At 38.8% G+C, this 24,743-nt stretch overlaps 2 protein-coding genes across 9 annotated transcripts in view; both read right to left on the bottom strand.

Annotated features, from left to right (window-relative positions):
• Positions 1-5,090, bottom strand: part of kat6b (K(lysine) acetyltransferase 6B) — a 36,572-nt gene extending 31,482 nt beyond the window's left edge. For 2 of the 7 annotated variants that reach the window (XM_059566270.1, XM_059566275.1), the window contains exons 1-2: positions 4,882-5,089; positions 497-1,372 (exon numbers count right to left, since the gene is read on the bottom strand). In XM_059566270.1, coding sequence (XP_059422253.1) covers positions 497-1,117 — 621 coding nt within the window. In that variant the 5' untranslated portion in view covers positions 1,118-1,372; positions 4,882-5,089. The other 5 variants (XM_059566274.1, XM_059566276.1, XM_059566272.1 and 2 more) reach the window with 5 other exon arrangements.
• A 2,633-nt stretch (positions 5,091-7,723) lies between these two features.
• Positions 7,724-24,743, bottom strand: part of adka (adenosine kinase a) — a 147,048-nt gene continuing 130,028 nt past the window's right edge. For both annotated transcript variants that reach the window (XM_059566268.1, XM_059566269.1), the window contains exons 9-11: positions 22,754-22,868; positions 10,221-10,307; positions 7,724-8,324 (exon numbers count right to left, since the gene is read on the bottom strand). In XM_059566268.1, coding sequence (XP_059422251.1) covers positions 8,200-8,324; positions 10,221-10,307; positions 22,754-22,868 — 327 coding nt within the window. In that variant the 3' untranslated portion in view covers positions 7,724-8,199. The remainder of the gene's footprint in view (positions 8,325-10,220; positions 10,308-22,753; positions 22,869-24,743) is intronic.

Genomic DNA, 24,743 nt, shown 5'->3' with positions numbered 1-24,743 from the left:
TGCCATTCATTAATTCACACAGAGACGCGCAGAACACGGATTCATATTGCAAACAACTTTTGCGGTTTAACATTTACAGATACTGGTCCATATGGAGATTTGATTTGATTAATTTATGCTAACTTTGACAAATTCCATGACTGTCCATATTAAAATGTAAGTTTAATTTTCATGACTGGATTTTGAGATTCCGTCCTCGTTTTCTGCTTCGCGGAAATCATAGCGCTGAACCCGGTTTGAACGGGACCTCGGTACTACCGGTACTTAAAGAAACCTGGTACCGTCACATTTACATTTTTTTAGTACCGACTTGGTACCGAAGTACTGGGTCTTTTGACAACACTATTACTAATCATAGAACCGGCTTTACTGACAAGAAGCAAATGACACGCATGCGATTTATCATACAGCTCTTCCTTGGCTTTAAATAAGTTTGCATTTACAGAAACTTTTCAGACAAGCACACAGAGCCTAATACAAAAAGTTCTAGATGTACCTGGTCTCTCTCATGAGGGAGTAGTGTCACAGGAGGGAGGTCGACACCAAAGACCCCCAAGCTCCTGAAGCAAGCTTTGCCTCCCAGCCCACCACTGTTCATCCTGTAGAGCGGCCCATCCTTGAGCAGCCGCCCGTTGTTAACCGCCCGCTTAGCAGCTAGCCTCAGCCTCTGCTGAAACCTGGGGTTCGCCACTACATTCACCAGGTCGCCCTGGCTTTTAAGAAATCTCTCGATGTTCCTTAGAGAGGAGCCAGCCGGGACGCCCAGACCGTCGATAGCCCTCCTAAGGATTTTATTCCAATCCACATGACGCAGATCTCCAGCAGGTATCACAGATCCAAGCGAGACCGGGCTAGAGCCTCCCAGCTTGAAAGGCCCAATCCTTCCCGGGTTATCGGGGTCTTTATATGAAGTGCACCCTTTGCTGGTAACCTTAAGGATGGATCCATCCTTCACAGAGAGCTCCAGCTGCTGGAGAACGACGCCCTTGTCTAGTCCATGTGAGGTTGAGACGGCATGGCAAATCCGCTCCTCCGAAGGCCGCTGCTTCTGCCTTTTGATCTTCTGAATAGCCTCAAGAATCCACTCTGTGTACAGGGGATTGGCCAATTTCACCATGGTGAAATAAGTTGTTTCATTAAGGTGTGATCCATGAATACATTCCTTTTCTTTTTAAGAGCGAATGATACGCATCCACAAACAAAAGCCAGCCATTAGTACATTATGCCGAGTAGGATTTGGGACTGATGTAACTCCTCAAAGATCAGACTGGCTAGTCATTTCTCTTCCCCTTGGCCAGAAAGAAAAAAATCCCTTAGGAACCTTGTAAATCCAAAGTCAGAGGACTTGCTGAAAAATCCTTTTGTGGTACACCTGTGGGTGTGAAGAGGAGAAAAACAGAAAATACATGTTACTTTGCAACAAAACAAACACTCTCTGCAGAGCTAGTTACATGGGCATGGCAAGCTGATCCAGGGGGTTAGGCTAACCAACACTACCACTCGTTTACATTAGTCATGCTTCTACATTAGTCATGCTATTTTAAACAAGTACAATGTAAAATATGCTCAAATAAAGGGAGAGTTAAAAAAATATATAGTAAAAAAAGAAACAAGATATAAATGGTTTAATTGTTAAAGTAACCCTATATATGTATACACAAAATCTTTTATCTATACACTTATACTATACATCTGATAGATATTTGCATGTAGGCTATATTTACGTGTGTATGATTAAATTGGCTTAGTTAAACAATTAAGTGCCCTTGCATTTATACACACACAACCATTCAAAAGTTTGGGATCAGAATGATTTTTAATGTTTTTTATAAGGAGATTCTTATGCTCATCAAGGCTGCATTTATTTTATCAAAAATACAGAAACAGTCATTTTTCTAAAATGTATTACATTATAAAATAATGGTTTCTATTTGGATATCCTTTAATTCGGTGTTGCAAAACTGAATTTCCATCAGCCACTACTCCAGTATAAAGTGTCACATGATCCTTAAGAAATCATTCTAATATGCTGATTTATTATTAGGCTTAATGTTAGCAACAGTCAAATATTTTTTTTGGAAACCGATACTTTATTCAGGATTCTTTGATGAATAAGTAAAAAAAAAACAGCATTTATTCAAAATATCACAAGTATGTGTGTGTGTGTGTATACACACGCATACATACATATTTCCAATCATTAGAAATAAAACGTGACTTCAGGAAGTTCAGGAATCAGGTGCACATTCCATAAAAGGAAAAATCACCTGTCCAAACCAGGAAGACCAGTACAACCATGAGACATGTTAATTCACATTATGATAAAATGGGAGCCACTTTATGAGAAGTGTAGCTGTTTCTCAAAACCTACCTGCCTGCCTACCTAGACAGCAAAAATGCTACACGTTTATGATGCCCATATATGTAGTCTAGCTAGGGAGCTCACTATATTGAGACATTAATTCACTCCAAAACAACGCAACAATGTTTTGTGTATACACACACACACACACACATACATTTAACTACAAGCTAAAACACAGCACACCGTGGATTACATAAGATTATTAAGATCATTGATTTATGATAGTATAAATACCCAAACAGCATAAGCAGAGGAAGAACAGTGCTGCGAGCAGCCAGCAGGTGACATGCAGTGAACAATTTCTCAAGAGTCCCTCCGCTCGCCAACAGCAGCAGTGTAAACTCAACCACAACTTATCTGCCATAATATTGTTATATAAAAAGCCTCGGACACATACTGAGGGGAACACTTGACCCATTCCTCTGAGACATTAGATCCGGCCTAAACAGATCCAAGAAAAACTATAGTAAATAATTGAACGACGCAACTCGGTTAGCCAGCAAAACAACTAACGTTACTAAATAACTCGAGTTTAACTTGGGAAGACATGACAGCACACACAGAGTGTTAGCAGCACATATAAAACAAGACAACCGATGTTAAAACAAAGTCTTACATATCAACTGACACTCACTCGTTGTGGATGTTTAACTCAAACTTAAAAACACAACATACAGTGTTGTTTAAGATGTGACACTTTTTAAATCTCGTCTACACTCTTCCAGCTTTGGTCACAAACTAACGTTACGACTTGGCCGTGACATTTCACATTAAGAGTCACATTAAGCATCATCATGTCAAATGTTGACAGCTAAAACAAAACACAGAATCACAAACACGTACTGACAATCTTACTTTAGCCCGAGTTCTCTGATTAAAGCCGAGATAGTGAGTTAAAGTCAGGCGAATCTCAAAAGCATTCGGCTTCTTATCTCCAGCATCGGCTTTCTAAACAGCCCCGGAGCTCAAGTCTAGCACGCTAAGCTAAAGCTGGCTAAATTAGGTTATGCGTTATGACTACTTCCGACAGATGACTATCTATAATTTATGATGACAAAGTCAACACGTCAATTAACCTACAGTATCGCAAACCTTGTTTTCTGGACGCTTTAACACGGTGGACAGGTCAGGTGACTTCACAGCTTTGCCCGGTCGCGTTACTAAACAGACGCCATTTTGTTACAATGTTGTAGTTTACATGAATCCGACATGGCACTGATTACAACCCAATGGAGTCTCATTAAACCTTACCTTCACAAAGACGGTCCCGCCCAAGAAACTTTAATATTGGTTAGAAAGGGCAAATGCTTATCCCTGGTTTGATAAGCAACGTGTCAATCACGAGGAAACAGCTTGGCCTCTCGAGGAATCGGTTGGCTTCATAATCTGTCAATAATCACTTGACCCGCCTCTTAAAGGGACAGTTCAACACCGCTGAACATTGTCATCATTTACTCACTCTCCTGTTTTTCTGAACCTCTGACTTTTTTTCTTCCGTGGAGCACAGAATGAGACATTAAACAGAAAGTGAGGTACTGACAGCCTCAATCATTATTACATTACAGTGTTTTTTTACACATACGATAAAAGTGATTTAACTGAATAATGTCATTCTGCATAGCATATCATTTTTAGTCATACGGGATAACAACAACGCGAGGAGCATTAAACAACAATAATTTCTAAACAAAACTATCCCGTTAGTCTGTACTGTGTATGGAATTGTGTATGGAATACGATACCTGCTATTCTACCCGCATTAGAAGTAGTTAACAGGGATAGCGGGGATATTTTATTATCTGTGATCTAATGAGTTCAAAACTACTTGATGGCTCTTTAATGTAAAACCAGCCTAAACTCGCTCTACACCTTTAAGAAGGCTCCCCCTAATGAGAATCGCACAACACTGCAATATGAGCAGATCGACCTAGTCACACTTTTTAGAGAATAATGTAATGGTGAATAATTAGTCCAAGTGCTCGAGTTATCCCTGGCATTCCCCTTGCTGTGTGCACTGTAATCTAATATTATAATTAGTTTGCACTTTACAAAAGACACGGGAGGCCGTGAACTATCGAGCGCACGTAACCAGCATCGTCACGAAGATAGTGTGCACGCAAATAGACAATATTTCTAAATCCTGCGAATGCCTAAACGGACGCTGGCATATCATTTCTCCCGTTATTCCGAAACGCTAAAAGCAGCGATTATAACTGCCGTTTGTTTACGCGCTTCTGTTTTAAGCATGCAAAATGCACTCATGTCAAGATCAAGCAACTGAGAAACAGATAGCATCTGGAAAATTCCATTTATGCGGGTCAAGCAGCAGCTTGCGATACTTGCGCGGTTCGCGTAACCCAATAACCTTAATAGCCCGAATTAATTTCTCCGCTCGCGTCAAGTTACATCACTCAAGACAACTTAAACTTTAACGATTTAAACACGCCACCGATAACGAGCCACTCAAGACACCGCCGAGATAAATGCCCTACAACGCTGGCAAAGCGAACATTTACCTTTAAGTTCCTTGCGCGATCTCTCCACGCTCTTCGTATAAGCAATAAAACACGCTGATTTGCGAAGCTGATGATATATGTGTAAAGTAGCCTGATAAATCCAATGGGGTCCTGCTTGATTCGGAAGATGAACGCACGCGTAGGCAGAGAGAACCCGATAACAACTAATTGAAAGGTTAATCTACATAGGAGTCTGTGACAAAGTAGTACCCTCCCCTTTCGGCACTCCATCAGCCACAGAGGAGGACTAACTCGCTGTAACCGCTATGTGACATCACATCGCTCATTGGGAAACAATGTACATTGTTTCAGACTACATGGCATGGGTGGGAAAAGAGGAGACATAATGTGCCCTGTCTGTGAAGAGGAAAAGGAAACTTTTAATATCGAATATTGGGACGCGAATGCATGCATACAAAATCGGCTCCAAGTAAATAGTCTTACGCAATTATGCAAAATTGTAAACTATTTTGGGGTAAAGACAAGATGCAGTGTGATATGCCAATTTTTTTTTTTAAGAGCAAGGTGACACTTTTAATGTCACCTAGCACTAATCAGTTTATTATGAATACATGCATAGCCAATAGCATAATTATAATAAACACTGGTGTTGCAAATTTAATTGAGGATTGTTTGCAATATAAATCCCAGCATTTATTAAATACAGTGAAATGTGCTTCACCACAGATGGAACAACATAGCCGGAGTAAATCTAAACCATTCCATAGCAAAATTTGCAACAAAGCCCAGACAGTCTGCAAACGCACCTGAAAGCCAATGGCTTCGCCCTGCAGTGAAAATTTGGTGTAGTCTGAACCATGGACATGTTACTTTTTACTGTGCCTGAAAGGAAAACAAATTGAGCCATGTAGGATATGGTTACAGTTTGGCAAAAGCTTTATATTGGCCTCCAGCTAAGCCTGATCAGAGTGATTTGACACCAAAGGGTTGTCTTTTTTAAAACACCGGGTTAAACTGATTACAGCAGCTGGTCTGGGTGTGATATACTAGCACAACACTAAATATTGTATCATATATAATTACACTGCTTTCAGTTGGATCCACTTTAATATTTGGCCTTTTAAATTTTTTGCTGTACTGTTATTTTAAAGTTACAACTAGGCATTGTTGTTTTTGATCATCTGCACTGGATCTTAATACCGGTCAATTCTCAGGTATAACTGGTGTTATTTTCAGCCAGAGACCTTTTTTTGTAGCACTATAATGTGTGTGGTTATTGCAAGTCAGTGTTACTTATTTGTATTCCAAAAGGCACGGTACATTTGTTTACAGTTTAGGCAGATACATTGGAATTATTCATGTTTGCATATTTCAACCACTGGCACATTCATATTCACATGCAGACAGAGGCAGGATAAATGCCCTGCACAAGGGTATAACAGCATCAGGGTAAGTAGATTAGCTCAAACTGATGACCTTCCCGATACTGCTGCATTTTTCTAACTACAAAAATACAACTGTGTTGAATGTTCCAACTAAGCAAAGACAAACATTTTCTAGACTGCTGACTAGATGGTTTTCTGCTCTGTAATATTATGAATATAGTGGACCAAGTCAAATCAAACAGCTCTAAGCATTAAGCATCAATCATTATGAAATGAATAAACTTTAAATGAAGTCACACAGTAGCTGGTCTGATTCATCGTTTTAAATAAACAGGTCCAGTTGATTTCCAACTAAGATGATACAGTCTGGCATTTTTAATGAGCTAACTCATTTATATCAAGTTGTGTATTGAAAAGGTTTGTGTGTGTGTGTGTGTGTAATCCACTTTATATTAAATGTCTTTATGTACCAACATTTATATCAACCATTTGATACGATTAACTTATTGTGTAGATCCATATATTTACACTGTACTTCTATTTAAATCATACCTGCATGTAATTAGTAATTTATGTTTATACATCTTTAATTAAACTGTTGACCTCAACCCATCTCTTAAAAGTCAAGTCAAATATATTTATACAATACAACTGGCCCTCAAATCTACCCAAACCATTAAACCTATCCCTAACCTTAAACATATCTCACCTCAAGTTCATTATTGTATATAATATTTCTGTACTGTGTATAGTTGCAGACACCTAATATAAAGAAACCACAATTTAAACTATATCAGAAGTGTTTTTTCTTCTTTTTTGACTAAATTTGTTCTTCCATAATGTCTTCTATACCCATTGACTGAAATGTTGTCCAACAGCAACACACCTGGTGAATCAACTTATGTTTAATAAACCTCACGGGCAACTTTCACAGGTCTTAAAAACACCCAGCATCATTGTAAAACACAGCGGGGGGATTAGAGAAGAGGAAAAAAACACAAGCGTGACTGTGTGTGAGCTGAAAATGTGAAATAGTGCTCAAAGACTTTGTCCTTCGCTGTCATTAAATATTTTGCATGGACTCGTGGGCTGATTAAAACCACGTGCTCCATGATGTCAGCGCTTGAACAGGTTTGTCAGTGACAGAAACTGAATCTGCTATGATTGCCGTCACACAATATAGGGTCATAGGACATAGGGTCAGCTGTACCTTCAGACTCTCTAATGATGCTCACAAATAGCTACTCCTCATCCCATATCACAGAGATGAACCAATGCAGGCCTGCCACTGTCATCAAGAGGACAGGTAGAAGCTGGAGGCTTTCTAACCATCCAATAGGACACAGAAGTTGAGAGAGTAAAATAGGCTGAAAGTGGAGTCCAGGCTCTCTGTTGAAAACAACAACAACAAAAAACAGATTATGCAAAATATAAACACATCTACACATTTTGAATAAATCATTATAAGGATAGGAAGAGAATACAAGTGACGGCAGTTATACAGCCTTTTTTGTTTATTTTGGCAGTTTCAGACACATTCAAGTGTTTCCCACAAATACATTTGGTTTACAACAGCAAGACTGGCCAACAAAATTTCTTTGACATAAAATGAGCCTTTGATTTCAATAAAAGTTCATCTGGCTTCTGTATGTTTATAATACGGTCTTCAGTTTTTATAGCTAATTACAATTAAAATTTTGTTAGCAAACACTGTTAACCATGATTCTAAAATGGCTTTAGTAAAAACTATTTAATATTTCCAACAGAAATCCCTCTTTTGTACACAGTTTTTAATGTGAAATATGTCTCTGTGATCACATTAGGCTCTGAATCAGAGAAAACAGAGGCACAGCAGAAGACAGGCAGTGAACAAGAGAGGAAAGTGGAACAGAAGATAAAAAGTCAATTAAAAAAAGGCATTAGTCCTATAAAACACTGGGGCGGCTGTATCTTCCGGTCTCTCAGTGGCCCATCAGTGGAAGTCTGGCTTTTCCGGGAATGTGCAGCCCGCGTAGCGAATAATGACATTAGCAGCGTAGTGTCCAGCGCGGATGCACTGCTCAAAGGTCTTATCCTGTACCAGCTGAGACAGGAAACCTGCACACACATGCAAACAGACATTGAAATAATAAAAAAAGATAAATCAGATCCGCTGCTTGCAAAAGATTGGACAGACAGAAAGCATGTGCAAACATGTTTAATGAACGCACACATGAACACACATTCGAGTGCGTAAACACTAACATAAACATATGCCGGCGAATGTTAGCTCAGAAAAGTAGTTGGGTATCGATTTTGTAGCATGTACTTTCTTTTTAAAAATTAAGAAAATCAGGCTTTGGGGGAAAGGTGATGCAAAAGGCCCCTTTAGTGATGTGTGATACAGAAATCCTCCAGCTGCCCCCGGGCTCTGAACCCTCCCACCTAGATCTCTGCTCTCTGCAGCAGCGCCCGAGCGCATTGAAAAACAGCTGGCAAATTCATTTTCCAACACGGCAGAGCGCTGGCCTCCAACCTCTTGTTGGAACGGATAAAGGAGTTAAAAAAATCAATACGACGTTTGAGCAAACACGCTCACAGCTCTATTAGTCGTCAGAGCTACAGGAAGACATGTTAGCAAATCAGGCTCATGGCCTTTGAAAAGCAGAGGGCCGCGGAAGAGGCGTCATAAGAAGATAAATTACGCTGACCGAAAGACCCGTGCGAACGGCGTGATCAACATTGATATTTGAGTTTTTCATGAGAAGCCAAACAGTGTTGTGCTTTACGCTTTTGATGGATGGCTTCACAGTTCAGATTGGAGCGGACACCTATGGTCTATCTGAACGCGTGGTTATTAGCGAAACACGCAGATTAAAGATAACGGCTGTGGGGAGCCTGGAAACTCCATAATCCATCATGAAAGTGATCTATTTCCCTGTAACTGTGTTATCTGAGGTTAAATAGTACAATAGTACATTGGCGGCTTCATATTACTAAACTAAGCCAAATGAATGAAGTATAACTACAATTCATCTACAAATAGTCATTCCAGAGCAGCTGTGCAGGAAATAAATAAGCAGTGCATGTCAGAGCTCTTGCATCACGGTCCGGTTTCCCAGAGGTTACAGATCAAACCTAATCCTGGATTAATTTCAATCCTGTCAATAGTGATTTTCCATTGAACATACTTTCGTCTAGAACCGGTCTGAGTCTAGGACACCTGTTTCAACAATACAATCCATTTGTGTGCTGAATGAGATTTCGTTCTTCTGTGATTTATGCACATTGTGTTCTAGACAGACTAAAATATTTGTAATAATGTTTGAATATTTATAGTGATCTTTTCTTTGACCATACTTGCACCTAAAACTAATCTGAGTCTAGGACACCAGTTTGAACATTTCAATTCATTTGCATGCTGACTGGGGTTTCTTTTTCTGTGATTTATGTATTAATCATCAGGTTAATTAGTTTAGTAGGTTATCAGATCTTCTGTTCTAGAGAATCTTAATTAATGTTTGAATATTTGTATGAAAATGTATTTCATAACAACAACAATAATCCATTTGTTATTATAATTCAATCAATTTGTGTGCTGACTGGAATTATACTCTTCTATAATTTAATAATTAATTATAGGGTTCATTAATCTATTAGACTAGGCTATGAATATTTTTTATATTTATTCAAACATTAATAAAAATGATAATAACAATACTACTATAGAATTTATCGAAAACAAAAGATATTTGGAAAAATGTCTCCATGCTTTTGAGTCCTTACAGTCAAAGGAAGTCAGTGTGGTCCAAACGTTGACACCACTGACTTCTATTGTATTGACAAAAACAGTTGAGATCATAATTATAATAATTATGCTGAAAGTCATGCAGGTTTGCAATAACATGAGGGTGAGCAGATGACAGAATTTGTATTTTTAGTTGAACTATTACTTAAAGTATTGAAGTTTGAAAAACTTTGAAAGTACATCTTTATAGCTTTGTCGCACAGTACCTCCAACAAAGGCGTCTCCAGCACCGTTGGTGTCTACTATCTTGCTCTGGTCGATCTCCAGGACAGGGAATGTCTCCACCTTGTCACCTGTGGAAAAGAAGGTCTACGGTAAGTGTGAGCTTGTTAAACTACTGTTGGACTGAAAAATGTGCTTCATTCACAGACCGGCTGTTTGGCAGACGTGCGAGACTTTCTGCTGTCAAAAATAGTTGTCTTTTTGAAAAAAAGACTGGATATTTTCCCATAGAAGCTCAAAGCACTTTTTCATTTCCAATAGTGTCAAGTGTAGATTTAAAGCTGCTAAAATAAAAGCCAGTCATCTTTTTGTCGGCTCCCACAACTTGTTTCTTCCTCTAGTTAGCAGGATGCTAATCATCTATGACACAGCAGAAACAGCAACAAACCTAGTACAACGAAAAGATGGAGAAGTTCTCATAAGACATGAAGAAAGGAACAGAAGGATGTGCCATTTTCACTTGATGAGCTGTAAGAGACCTGCTTGGGCCTTGAACTCAAGGAGACACAATTATATCATTTGCCGGTTCTTCGGCATGACAATTCTTGCACAGAAAATGGACCTGCTCTCCAAAATAGCATTTGAAAGACAGCGTCAGTCTATTTTCAGCATTCAGTTTGAATAATCTGTCCCCATTCGAGCTAAAATACAGCATTAACTGTCCCGCGGTTCGCTCTCGAATGCCTTCAGCTGTACGCTTGTGTTTTATTCATGGCATTAGCCTCCATTAGGGTTGAATGAGGCTGATGTAACTTCGCTTTGCAGTAAGAAGAGCACTTCAGAGAACCCAATATTAGATTCTTGAGGACCTTCAGAGAATTCCACATGTGGCAAGTCTTGCAAACCACTCCAGTACCGCGATTTACCAATTGAAACTGAGCTACTGCTGCCTTCAAAAGCACCTGGTTAACCTCTACTCCACAGTTAAGCAGTCACTATTACAACACCTTACATATTCAAGTCTAGGGAAAAAAGTGAGGAAGCAGCCAAAACAATTGCTGTCACCTCTGCTATACCATTAGATTAAGCATAACTGAATACACCAGGATACTGCATTACTTTTACACAACTTGTTTTATGAATTAATTACAGGATTCATTAATGTATCAGGCTTGTGTTCTAAAGATAATATTTCTAAACAGAATGTTTGAATATCTGCATGAAATTAATGATAATAATATTAATAAAAGTGATTGCATACAATAATGTTAAGTAATAAATCATGAATAAAATACAATTAATACAAAATCTACATAATAATAATAATAATAATAATATATATGAGTATATTTACATAATATTAATATATAACAAATATATACATTATATTAATATTTATTAATACTTGTGCATTTAATAATGATTTCCTTTGAATAATGCAAACAGTGAAGGGAAGTCTTAATGTGGGCATGAAAATTTTCCCTATTTGTTGACTGCATGTTATTGCTTTTATTGTGAACGATCCATTCTTGCAAAAGTTTTTTTAATTTACTTTTCTTTTATAAAATTTCTTTTTAAAAAACAGACTTCTCTCTGGTGTGTATTCTGGATTTTTCCATTCATTTAGTTGGCTTAAACCCTGCCTCTCCTCAATCAACTGCAAACATGCATTTATTTTTTAGCACAACAACCACATCTCAAAATGCAATCAACAACCAATAAATCAAACCAAATCCCTGTTTCTTAAACAATAACACTCACAACAGAATAAAAGATTTGTCGCTACCCCCATTTGATCACGACATACAGCTTTACAAGTTTTGTCACCTGAAAGTCAAAATAACTCAATCAACAAAGTCATTCATCGCTGTCAACTGCAGAGTTGATGTCTACATATCCCTTTCCAACTTTCCTCTGGTATCAGAGAATTCAGAGCATCCCATATGCGAATACAAATTCTTGTGGTTATTTATGCACATGTAGCTCAAAATTACAACACTACACTTGAAGGCTACATGAAACTTTACATTTCCTCACACAAACAAGAGGACCCCAGGCATGAAGTATCTCAGCTAGCCCTAGAGATTATTCATTCACTTCTCTCCATAATCTGCAACAACAGAGCGCTTTAAAGCATACACCTGCTAATTGTAGTCGGTAGGTGTCAAAGACCATCACTCTGTGTGGAGAACTTCAGAGGAAACCTTCAGACGCAGACAGTAAACAACACAGAACGCAAGCAAAGACTTTCAATTGACGCAACAATGAGCACTCAAGACACGTCTGCTGCGTGTGTGAGCGGTTTCTCCCTAAACGAGGCAGCCGATTGTGTCTTTGATAATTAATTACACAAAAAGCAGATCCTTTTAGAATCAGCTAATTAGCAGCAAAACGACTTTGCTTAATTAATGCAGGCAATGAAGCATGCTCGCCCGCCTTCCTCTTGAAATGATTAACTGGAGGATCTTCTGTGTGAATTAAGTTAACAGAAACTCATGATCTATCTATTATTTTGCAATTAAAAATTACAATATTTCCATTGCCATCATAGCATGCTTTCTCACTCATGACAAACTAGGAGATACACATGTTTAGATGGAGCCAACATCTGCAGTTTTGGTTGAACAGACAAATGACTGAAGGTGGGGGAAAAAAATGACCAGACGCAAATGAATATGTTCAAAATGAAACTGTATGTGGTTCCTTCCTTCCTGTACACAGGCTGACCTGATTCGACTTCCTTTTATGACTCAGAAACAGCGCAGCCTAAGAGTGATAGAAAAAATAGCCATTAACTGTTTCTCCCTTTGATACCCATGACTGCACTGAAGAGGCTCTAGACAATAATGGGCATCAAACTGACGATTAAGGCTCGTAAGAAGCAATGACACTCTTTTCTTCAGATTTGTGAGGGAGGTAACGGAGAGACAATGCAATTCAGCATGGCGAGAATGTAGGTACTTGCACAGACTAACCCCTCTGCCCTTTGATGACAGGTCACACACCAGAGGCATGCTGGGAAATGTCCTAAAATCCCAGCCGTGGTGAGTCATCTGGAAAAAAAATTATGAGGTGGTTCTTGGAAGTACATGGTACAACATTAGGTCATATCAAAGGGTCAGAGTCAACAATAAAAAAAACATGCTACAATAAAAAAAATCTTAAAACACTAGAGCACGCTGCCTATAAAGTCCATGTAATTTGCTTCACGGAATAAAAGTCAATACAATAAAACCTTGTGTGTAAAACACTAGATTTAGGGTTTGGAGGGAGAGCCCTGAGCTCTAAGAGCTCGAGAAACATACACTGCCAGTCTTCTATCTTGGTAAACAAGGCTGAACTTGCATATGTGCTAGTCCCCTTGCATTGATGTTTAATGGTGCATGTTGCTCTAGGTGGTTCCCATAACCTCACTTTGTCTCCTACAAGCTGCATCAATTGATATGATAATGGTGGGAGGATGTGTGAAATGAGAGGGGCTGCGCTGGAGGACGAGGCGTCCAAGCACTTGGATGCCAAATGGTGTCCAGGAGCCTCTCTCAGCTCTCAATGGGGACAATGACAAGAGTTTCAAGGAATGGAGGCAAGAGGCAGATGCTTAGAAAAAAGAAAGATTCACACTACTAATTGGTCCGATAGGATGTTTCCATTACTGTCCCTGTGTGCCATCGTTAACCAACATCCACAACAAAAATATAATAATTCAGTATTGTGTTTGTGAAAGAAATGTTTGGAATAATGAAACTCAATTCAAGATAATAACTAAATAGAAAATATATATATATATATATATATATATATATATATATATATATATATATATAAAAGAAGACTTTTTAGAAGTTGCTTAAATGCAATCCAATAATGGGCCTTAACTATAAATTAAATTTATTAATTATTTTTTATTTATTTTGCTAAAATACTACTGATAACTCAATATGTAAATCGCAAGTGAATCAAAAAACTTGAGCAGAGCATAACGTTGAAAGCTGCTGATGTGTTTGATTCATAAAAAAAGGTATGATTCATTAGTCATTAGTTCAGCAATCGGTGGTTGAATTATACAGCTCTAGCTGTGTGGGTTTCATTCATTATAAAGAACTGACTCTTAAGATTCATTCACACTACACTGGTTGTGGCATATATTACTGATTCACAATGAACCAGTTCATAAGAGTTATTCAAAACAAACTGCTACATAGTGTGCTTTTTACTCCCTATAAAGAACCATCCTATTAGAGTCATTTGTTTGTGAATCACACCGCTTGGTGCAGTAGATTTAGTAAAGTTGTTGTAGCACCCTTTACAGGAAACACATCTGCATGGGTGGAAGAATGAACGCAAGGAACCATTAACAGAATCAATCATTCAATTCCCATTTATTTATTTTTTTAAGGTGCAGCTAATAAGCAGAATACTAAGCCAATTCTTGAGTGTCAAATAAAAGGCAAAACAGTATGAGGGAAAAGACAAGTCAGCTGAACAAAAGAACAATTTAAAGAGTAAAAATGAATCATTTCTGAATTAAGGTTTAACAAGAGTATCTGGTCCAGTGTGAATGAAGACAATTTCTATAAGCACGCAAGAGCAAACTAGGGCAAATAAAAACGGAGAAATTAAATTCCTAAATCGCTACATGCTGCTCTCATTCCCCCCAAAACCATTTCTCCATTTCGACATCTCCCATTTCATCAAACCGGAGAGAACACATCACATCTTTATTCAAAACATATTATTGAACTTGGCTCTCAACATGCTGCTTTGGTTAGTCTGAGAGCGTTCCAGGACCAATTTCATGTTAATGTATAACACAAAAGAGGCCATTGGCAGGGCTCTTTAATAGGCATGGCAATTAAAACTTTGCTGGCAAAACCTGTCTTTGTTGTTACTGGCTTGTGGTCGTCCCTGTAAACACAGTCTCTGGGCAGTTCACAGGGAGTTCCATCGCTTTTGTGGTTTTGCCATTCTTCGCTTTACATGTTCATGCAGAAAGCCAAAATACTTTCCTCTGCGTGACTATCCAGGGAGCAGAAAAAAAGGGCAACAAAGTTACACCTCCCGAGCTGTGAGGTTATATTAATAGCTTCTGTACAGCTGTTTCGTTTTGGTGCTGTGTTTGACACTTGTGTGCACAGATCAGAAGTGAGATGTTGCTTTCAGGGTTTTGTATCCCTTTGGCACAGGCCTCTCAGGAGGAAGAGGAAACCACGGCTCGGCTCGCAAAGGCACTCCAGGAACAAACAGCACTGGAAACATGTATTTGACCGGCTCAAAATATAACAGGTCGGCGAAGACAAAACATGCACGCATGGCTATTTATAGTGGCAGAGCGTCAGAAAAAGCCATCGTAACATTTACAGCGCTGTGGAGTCACGCCAATTACGTGTAATAAATTCTCTTGTTATCACTAGTTATGTGCGGCGTAATATGATTATGCTCGTAATGTGACAAGCCAAAACCATGAACGCCTTGGGTCATGCGATAATTACTCTTTTACTGTATCTTAGGCATTGTCGTTTCCAATATATCACTGCGATACACAAAAAGTGATCGCACGGTGGATTATTCTTTGGCTGTTCAGACAACAACAGAAATGTTTCACGTCTCCAATAGATACCTGAGTTACTGAATGACAAGCTATTCACTACACAATGAGACATGACACACAACCAGTGAGCGGGAGAGAGATTCAAGGCCTTGAGACAGCTGCGGAACAGTGAGAGATTATTCCTCTCAAATCCACTTCTCGTTGGCCCCAGAGCCAAACAAAAGCTCCAAGGAGTAAACAAGGATGGCCCTCCTCTTGGCAAACAGACTGAGGAAACTGCCCTCACTTTCCTTCTTTTCTCTGATCCACTATCTCCACGTTAGGGCCGGTCAGAGAAACATGAGCGTGACAAACACATTTAGCCGCTAATAAAGGGCACCCACCATGCCGAGAGTGGCAGGAGATAACCGGCACAAATAATCAGAGGAGTCTGGGACGGAGAGAGCTTTAAAAGGCAGTTTTGCCCTTTTCAAAGCGAGACATTGATCAGATCCTCTCGTCTCTGAGCCATGCTAATTAGCTGAAGACGAGCGGTGATGATGTCACGATCGATTTGGGGGACGTGAGGAGGTCTTCATTCATTGCCCTTCCCATCACGAGTGAGATACTGAATGAATGCGATGCATATGCTCAAATTTCATGAGGTCAATTCAAAATTGGTGTTCGAAAATAGACAAGTAAAAATAAACGTAATTGTGAGTTTTAAATAAAACATGACAGAATTGTGAGATTGTGAGATATAAAGATATAAATCTCAATTGTGAGATTGTGAGATATAAAGTTGTACATTTGAGAAAATTCAATCAAAATTGAGATATAATATTAAGTTAATAATGGAAAAAACATTAGATATAACATTTCACAGAGATGTTCATTATGAAAAATAAGTTTACAGTTTTGATAGTCTTCTTATTTCCACCTCAGATTAAAAGTAATTGCGAGTTTAAAATAAGAAAAAAAACATTAAAATATAAAAAGTCACACTTTTGATATCTAAAGTTACAATTATTCGTATTAAAGACTGGGAGATATATAGTTTCAATTGTGAGATATATTCACTATTATGATAAGGAGCAACAAAATCTGTAATTGTAAGGTTTTAAATTGAAATTGTGTTAGAAGTTTGCATTTGTGAGATTCGAAATCAAAACAGACACCAAAAAATAAATAATATAATAATTATGTTACAGATATGAAAGAGAGAGATAATAAGAAAAATGTTAAGAAATAGTCTCAAGCGTGAGAAATAATTTTAGTTATGAAACAATACTGCCGTTGTAAGATATAAAGTCACAATTTGAGATAGGAACATGTGACTGCAAAAAAAAAATACAATTAGGCTACTTTTTAATTTTTTTAATCTGATATCCAAACTACGTTGCTGAACAGGAAAGTTCAGTCCACCTTGTGTCAGTAAAGGCTGTTTACGTAATCAATCAATGCTACGTCTTACAGCTTTATTCTTTTGCTTTTTAAGCCTATCAAAACAAGCAGCCACTAACTGACTGTTTACAGTGTTTCTGTTTTAGCTCAGCTACGTCAAAGGTGCATTACATTAATGAGACACAAACAAGGATGGGCAAACATTACAGAATAATAGCCCTAACATAACACAAGAAAAATGTGAGGGAGAACGTGAACACAGACACACACACACACACACACACACACACACACACAGGAGGAGCGTGTGCGTTTATGAGAGCATAATGACCTTTGCTAAGGGCTCACGGAGACGGAGGAAAACGGACTGAAACGAAAAGGCTCATTAGGTGCAGGTAAATCTGACAGTGTATTAGACACATTCCTCCCAAATAAGTTTTAAGACAAGCAGGTGCAGGATTGAAAATGATCCTCTTTAGTAGACGACAAAAACAAAACGGATTACATGGAGTGACTTTAGAATTATTCACAACTGAAGTAAAGGCAATATATTTTTTTCTCACTCTTAGAGTCACAATGACACAGAAGTTGCGACAGAACATTTCTTCTATATTGTGATCTACATCTGAGTGAAAAAGATTATTAAAAAGACACATTCCTCCCAATAAGTTTCAAGACAAGCAGCACCTCTCAAGGAGCAGGAATGCAAATGTTTAGCAGACGACAAAAAACGGATTACATGAAGCGACTTTATAATTATTCGCAACTGAATTAAAGGCCATTTATTTCTCTCACTCTTAAGAGTCACAATGACACAGAAGTTGTGACAGAACATTTCTTCCATATTGTGATGTACTGTACATCTGAGTGAAAAAGATTATTAAAAAAGGAAAAAAATGTAGGGCAGGACTTGGTTACATACATTAGTTGGTGGAAGCAGATCTGAATACAAGCTTGCAGTCACCCATAGTAAAGGGGCAGTGTCCAGAAGTCCTGCATGTGTCACCAAGGAAATTTGTAAAGTTATGACATTTAAATTCAAATTATGAGCGTAAAAAGAAACTATTCACAATCTATAACATGCATTTAGAAAATATGGGGAATTTTCATTTTATGGCAACTTTAATACAGCCTTGATTAAAAAGCGCCTGCAAAACACCAGGGAAACTTTTAAAAAGAACTTTGAAGAAGTCATTCATAAAGAATGACATGAGAGTAAATGATGACAATTTTCATTTTTGGCTGGACTATCCCTTTAAAACGCATCATGTGCTTGAGTTGGGACAACCAAATCCAAGCCCAGTGTTTTCCAGCCTAGATAAGATAAGGATATTGTCATGTCCAGATATCACAGAACAGTGGAGTAATACAAGTCAACTGGAAATAAACAAAACTGCTGCAGCCTCGCTCTCTTTCTCACTCTTCCACTCTCTCTCTCTGCAGAAATGCAAAGACGCCCCTCCTGTTGTGGTGTTAGTTTCACTTCTTGTGATAATAAAAGGAACACAACAAAGGTTATCTCTCTCTCGAACCTCGGTTCCAGGAAGTTAGAGTAAAGTGCGATACGTATGAGTCATGACTCCGCCCCGAAACTGTCAGCCTGCCCTCGTTGGGCTACATTCCCACACATCAAGTAGTTTGGGATTAAACGGGACGTTCTATTTTTCAAAGCGGTCACGAAGAGTGCAATTAAGTTAGCTTAAAATGTGAACTCACGGAGGAGGGAAAGTACTAATAGAACATCACAGACTCTCTTCCTCCCCGTGACGCTGTCATCCCTGCCGGAGCCCCTGGGTGACCCTGCACACTCAGCCATCTTTAGATCAAAGACCCTGGGCGCCGCGCTCTTAATACGAGCCTGTAATAGGTGTGCCAGCAGGGCCGCGCTCTGTTCAGCGATGTCACAAAGGTGCTTCATTAAGGGCTCCTCTTCTGGCAGCTTTCATTAAGGAAATTAATGTGGAGGGGCGAGGACAGCCTGCGTTTATGCCGCGAGAGAAAGCCGCCTCGCACAAAGAGGAACTACACAATAACAAATCTGCATCTCTTTGGAGCGTCGCCCCCAGGGCCTATCATCCCAGCCTTCTTAATCACCATTAAAACAACTTCATTGTGACATTCAGAGCCTGCTGAATGATCACATCCCCACATAGAGAGCAAATTGCAGATGAAATGTAGAGATCAGACGGCATCAGAGCACAGCCTCTGGGAGGTTGAGCAAATCTTCAATTCTCTTTTATATTGATGTTTATTGGCGGAGGCAGCGGGGAGCAATAACGTCCCTCTCCTTCTCAGTCGCCCCTGCTATTTGAAGCCACTTATTCGCCGCTCGTGCGACGCCTGACATTTTTTACGGCCAACTACCTCATGTGCGACGTCCTCGTTCACTTCGCATAGGTTCACCAGGGGTTGCCGCCGACCCCGCGGCTTCTTTTGAAAGGGCTGCAGGAGGTTAGCAGAGCCCGCCTTTTTCCTCAGTGCAGCGTAAAATGCCTCTAGGAGAATATTTTCTCCAAAGCCGACGCTTAGGCTGAAAGTTAGCTAGGAGCAAGTGGGAATGAGGCGGTTCTGTAGCAAAAGGAAAGGATTGTCTTGTAGCGCTTTCCTCTGATGAGGCTTTACAGGAGTAGCAATTGCCTGAGCAGCCTTATCAGCCCAGGGGGACTAATGCTATTAGCGTTTGTGTGATAAACGCAGCACAGTGGAACCAATACAGCCAGCTTTACCGCGTTACTCTGGTAACATGTTGTGTAAATTGTATAATACAGAGCTCTGCGACAGCTCTGTTTAACAACACTTCAATCCTGTACTGCAGACTTGTGAATAGGATTAGACCTATAAGCTAACAGGGGCGAGGGACTCGGAGAGGCCTGCGGTGTCATCAGGGTTTTCATGTGTCAAGACACTCTAAGAGTGAGGCCTTCAAGAGAACAATCTTAACATGGTATTTTATTGCATCAATGGTCAGAAACCTTAGGCACGCATGTCACCATTGGCAAACAAGTGAAAATAATGACAATGTTATATGATTATAATTTTATTTATCTGTTTAAGAATGTTCAGCAAAAATAAGCTTTGACAAGAAAATAAACATGGTTTAAATCTAATTAATCCATTAATGTCAGAAAAAACGAGACTAATGTATACAATCGCATGAAATAAATTCAAATTAACAGCAATACAATATCAATGACATACCATTCAAAACATTTTTTTAAAGAAATTAATACTTTAATTCAAATTAAATTTAATTAAATTGATGGTGACAGTAAAGATATTTATAATATGAAATGTTATATGTAGTTCTATTACAAATACATTCTGTTCTTTTTCTGTTCTTTCAATATCAATAATACTAATAAGATGAAATGTTTTTGAGCACCAAAACAGCATATCAGAATTATTTCTGAAAGATCATGTAACATTAGAGTGGAGTAATGGCTGTTAAAAAAAACTCAGCTTTGCCATCACAGGAATAAATTATAGTACATTAAAGGGTTCATATTATGCTTTTTTTTTAAAGAAAATATTTTTTGTATTAGGTGTAACAGAATATGCTGACATGATTTAATGTAAAAAAAAAAACACACATTTTTCAAGTACTGTACATTATTGTAGGTCCTCTATGCTCCGCCTCTCTCAAACGTGTCGTTTTCTACAAAGTCCCTCCTCCCAACAAGCAGAGTCTGCTCTGATTGGCCAACTGACCCAGTGCCTTGTGATTGGCCGAACTCCACAAGCACTCGTCAGAAATGTAACGCCCCTTTCCATAATCATGAGCTTCATCTTTCAAAATAAATGTAAAGACAGTTAATAATGTCCTTAGTTTTACCATCAGTTCAAGCTCCAAAGGGGAACAGAGTCGCGTGACAGACACAGTGATGAAGCTCATATGTGTTTACAGTACACAAGCTACAGATGGTTAAGACAGCTGACTCCACTGTGTGACCGCCTCTCTCTCTCTCTCTCTCTCTCTCTCTCTCTCACACACACACACACACGCGCGCACGTGTGCACACACAATGCGCAAAACTCTGCATTTGAACAGTCAATATCAAATACCTAAACTAATAACAAAACATACTTACAGTAGCTGATTCAGAAGCGCCAGACTGTCGTAGCGAAGTCAGAAAGACCTCCTCTCCTAGGTTCAAGAAACGGTCATCCATAAAATCTGTTGATGTTCTGCTGTAAGTAATCTTAAAGATTCCTAAATGCATCTATTTTCTGAAGGCCAAATAAAGTGCTTTTTCTTTCGCCTAGATACACACAGCATCTCCCTGACATGACTGCGGTTACTGAAACCACTCCTTCTTTCTTTGCGTCAACATTTGGGTGGCATTACACAAATATTTCCACAAAGTGATGTAGAGATGTGGGGCACGTTTGAATTAGCCGTTTTAGGGGGGGGGGGGGGGGGGGGGCGCGGGCAAGTCTTAATTTTTATAAAGAATATCTCTTTGGATTTGAGACTTTAGTCTTTGCAACTTTACAGATCTTCTTCATGCACCAAGAGCTTGTAACACTCCAAAGAGAAAGGAAAAATTTAAATCGCCGCATATGACCCCTTTAAAAGATAAAGTAGAAAACAATTGTTTTGAATTGTAGTACTATTTCATCCTATTACATTTGCTGTATTTTTTGATCAAATAATTGCAGCCTTGATGAACATAAGAGATTTCTTATAAAACCATAAAATACCAACTCCAAACATAAATGAACAAAAATGTGACTTTATATCAAGATTTTTGTTTTCACCAATTATCTGAGAGGGTGGAAAAACTGGATGCAGACCAGATTCAAACTTTTGTTTCTTGCATGAACACCAAGGCTCAACCAGCTGGTGTGTATCTGCAAACTGCTAGGCCAAACCTCTTCAGGGTTTTTGCGTCTAAAGGTCAATTACCGTGTTTACCTCATCGTTTTTCCCGGGTCTCCAGAGCATTGCAAGGGCAGGCACTCATTGTGTTCCCGAGAGATTTAAATAATGTCCAACCTCGACAGAATTCATTGTAACAACACTGTGAAATTCAATGAATCAAAATACAAAAGGCAATAAAAGGCGAATTATCCTGAACAAATGGAATTTAGCCGAGACTGGGCACTGGCGGACTGTAAAGCGAGGAATGCCATTCTAGCAGGTGCAAAAGGAGAAGAAATGAAGAGCAGGAGAAGAAGAGCACAAACAGCTCAGCCTGTCCCTTTTACATTCCTGCCGCCTCCCTGCTTTCTACTTTAAACCCCGCTGGTTTAATCAGTTACAACTGTTATGCTTTCCCCACTATTCGGTTAAACTTATCCACTCCACAGAAAGATCCCCCACCACTCAGTTACCATAGCAATGTGACTGCAACAGCCCTTTGGATTCAAATTCTGCATTTGAGAGATAGGAGGTCATTGCCAAGGGCGAATTCATTTCACACTGAGCAACATCGAAAGCCGCCAGAGAGAATGGCATTCTATTCTTAAGATGACCTTGTTTGAGGCTATTCACTAATGTTTACAGAGGAAATCTATCAACATCATTCCAACTGTAAATAACTAAAAGTGTTTCTGGGGGTTGTGTTATTTCTTTTTTAACATGAGATGGTCCTGAACTAAAAGCCTGATTATGAAAACCTAATTTCAAAGAGATGACCCATGCACCTTTGGTCATTACAGTTCCTTCTTTGCCTTGGGTGAAGACAACAATCCTCTGCCTTTTCTTGTTCTCTTTGGGTAAGCTTTGGGCCTTCTTCGCAATCTCCTCAATGTCTTCAGTCTGCATGAGAGAAAAAATAAAACACATACTTGAGGGTAAGCAGCAATTATTAAGTTCTTCCAGATCAGATTAGATTTACTTTAATACTGCACCTTGTAAAACATGCACCTGAGTCATCGTCGTACCCACTGAGTATGTTTAGTGACTGCAATTGCCAACTATATTTCACTCGGAAAGGCTGTTGTGTTGAAATGCTAAATGTCATGTGTAATCACATCACTCATGACTCACGTATTCATTCCAATGAAATGTTTAAATGCTAACAAGAAACTAAAATGATGCATGTATCGCTCAGTGGCTTTAAAGCAACCCAATGAAGTATTCCGTCTTCTGGCTTTTGAACAGCTACATCTGCAATAAGCCAATTTTCTTTCAAGAAAAAAGTTGGACATTCAAACAGTTGTTTGAAATAACCAATGCTTGAATGAACATGTTCAAATGTAATTAATCGTAAAAGCACAACTGGTGTTCTGAAAATATGTATCCTGATACAAACATGGGATCTAGCATTTAAATTCTTCTTTAGGACTAAGTGAGGCAGGCAGTCAATCAGAAATCGTTTTGGAGAGGATGCAAATAGATTTACTACGTACAAATATGCATTTGTCCATATATTTTTTTTTCTCCATATTTGTGCAGAGTGACTGACTGTCAAAGCACAATTGGTTGCAAACTGTTTGATTCATTAAAAAGAATCATTCAAAAGAAACAATCATTCAGAGCCATACATTTGGGAAATGGCAGAGCTGTATGGATTAGATTCATTACAAAGAAAAATAATCAAAATCAGACTAAACAGTATGTTTTTATTTAATTTAAAACCACCTCATAAGAGTCTTTCATTTGGGAATTGGACAACATTGGTTGCACTGTATGTTTCTGATTCAATAAGAACCGGCACATAAGAGTCATTCATTTGTCAATATGACTACAGTAGTCTTGCTGTATGTTTCTGATTCACGAAGAACCAGCTAATGAGAGTCATTTGTTTAGGAAAAGGACTACACTGCTCATGCTGTAGATTCTACAACTGTTTTGCTATATGGTATGTAAAGAATGCCCATACAAGAACCATTAACACCTTCAAACATTTGGATCAGGGTTTTTCTTTCATAATTTCTTTCATTATGCTGTTGTAGATCATACCAGCAATACTACTGCTACTACAATACTCCAAGCATGTTTATGAGGATAAACAGAATTGATTGTTGAATTTGACTCTAAGCACTTCTAAAAAGTCCCGTAATAGAGATGCCACTAACAGAACATTTTTGTCTAGAAAAGCATTGAACAAAATAGTAAAATATACCTCTAGCAGCTGATTGTACATGCTAAGAAACCTGCGCCTCCTGATCTGACCTTTCTTATATTGCACGGCTTACTTGTTTGTCCAGTACAGTCTGCTGTTTAAGTGGACTCCAAGCAACCTGTAGAACTACACCACCTCCATGCTCTCTCCCTGGAGCCTCGCAAACTTCTGCCTGCTGGTAAAATAGTCTATGATTTAGGAAATTGTGGAGGCGTTCACCGGTATTGCGCTGAGCTTGTTACCAAGTTGGAGAGGCATGTTGAGGGCACTGAAGAAGTCAAAGTACAAGATTCTGATTGGGGTGCCAGGTTTAGACCAGGTGGGATTGGGCTCCAAGCATGCAGAACAGCGCACTGTCCACAACTACAGTAGGTCCAAAAGTATATGGATCTTTTTGGAAGCCAACATTTATACATTGTGTTAAATAAAATATGAATGCAAATGGCATCTGCATTTAAATAATACTATAACTTCCTAATTATTAGTATAGAACTAACAGTTAAGTATGTATGTGAGTGCTTGATGTTTAGGGAATTGAATGAGATCATCTGCATTTTCTAGTCCTC

This window comes from Carassius carassius, chromosome 14, assembly GCF_963082965.1.
Source record: "Carassius carassius chromosome 14, fCarCar2.1, whole genome shotgun sequence".
NCBI classification, from domain to species: domain Eukaryota; kingdom Metazoa; phylum Chordata; class Actinopteri; order Cypriniformes; family Cyprinidae; genus Carassius; species Carassius carassius.
Note: the sequence above shows the minus strand (reverse complement) of the source record. Positions and strands in the feature narration are given on the sequence as shown.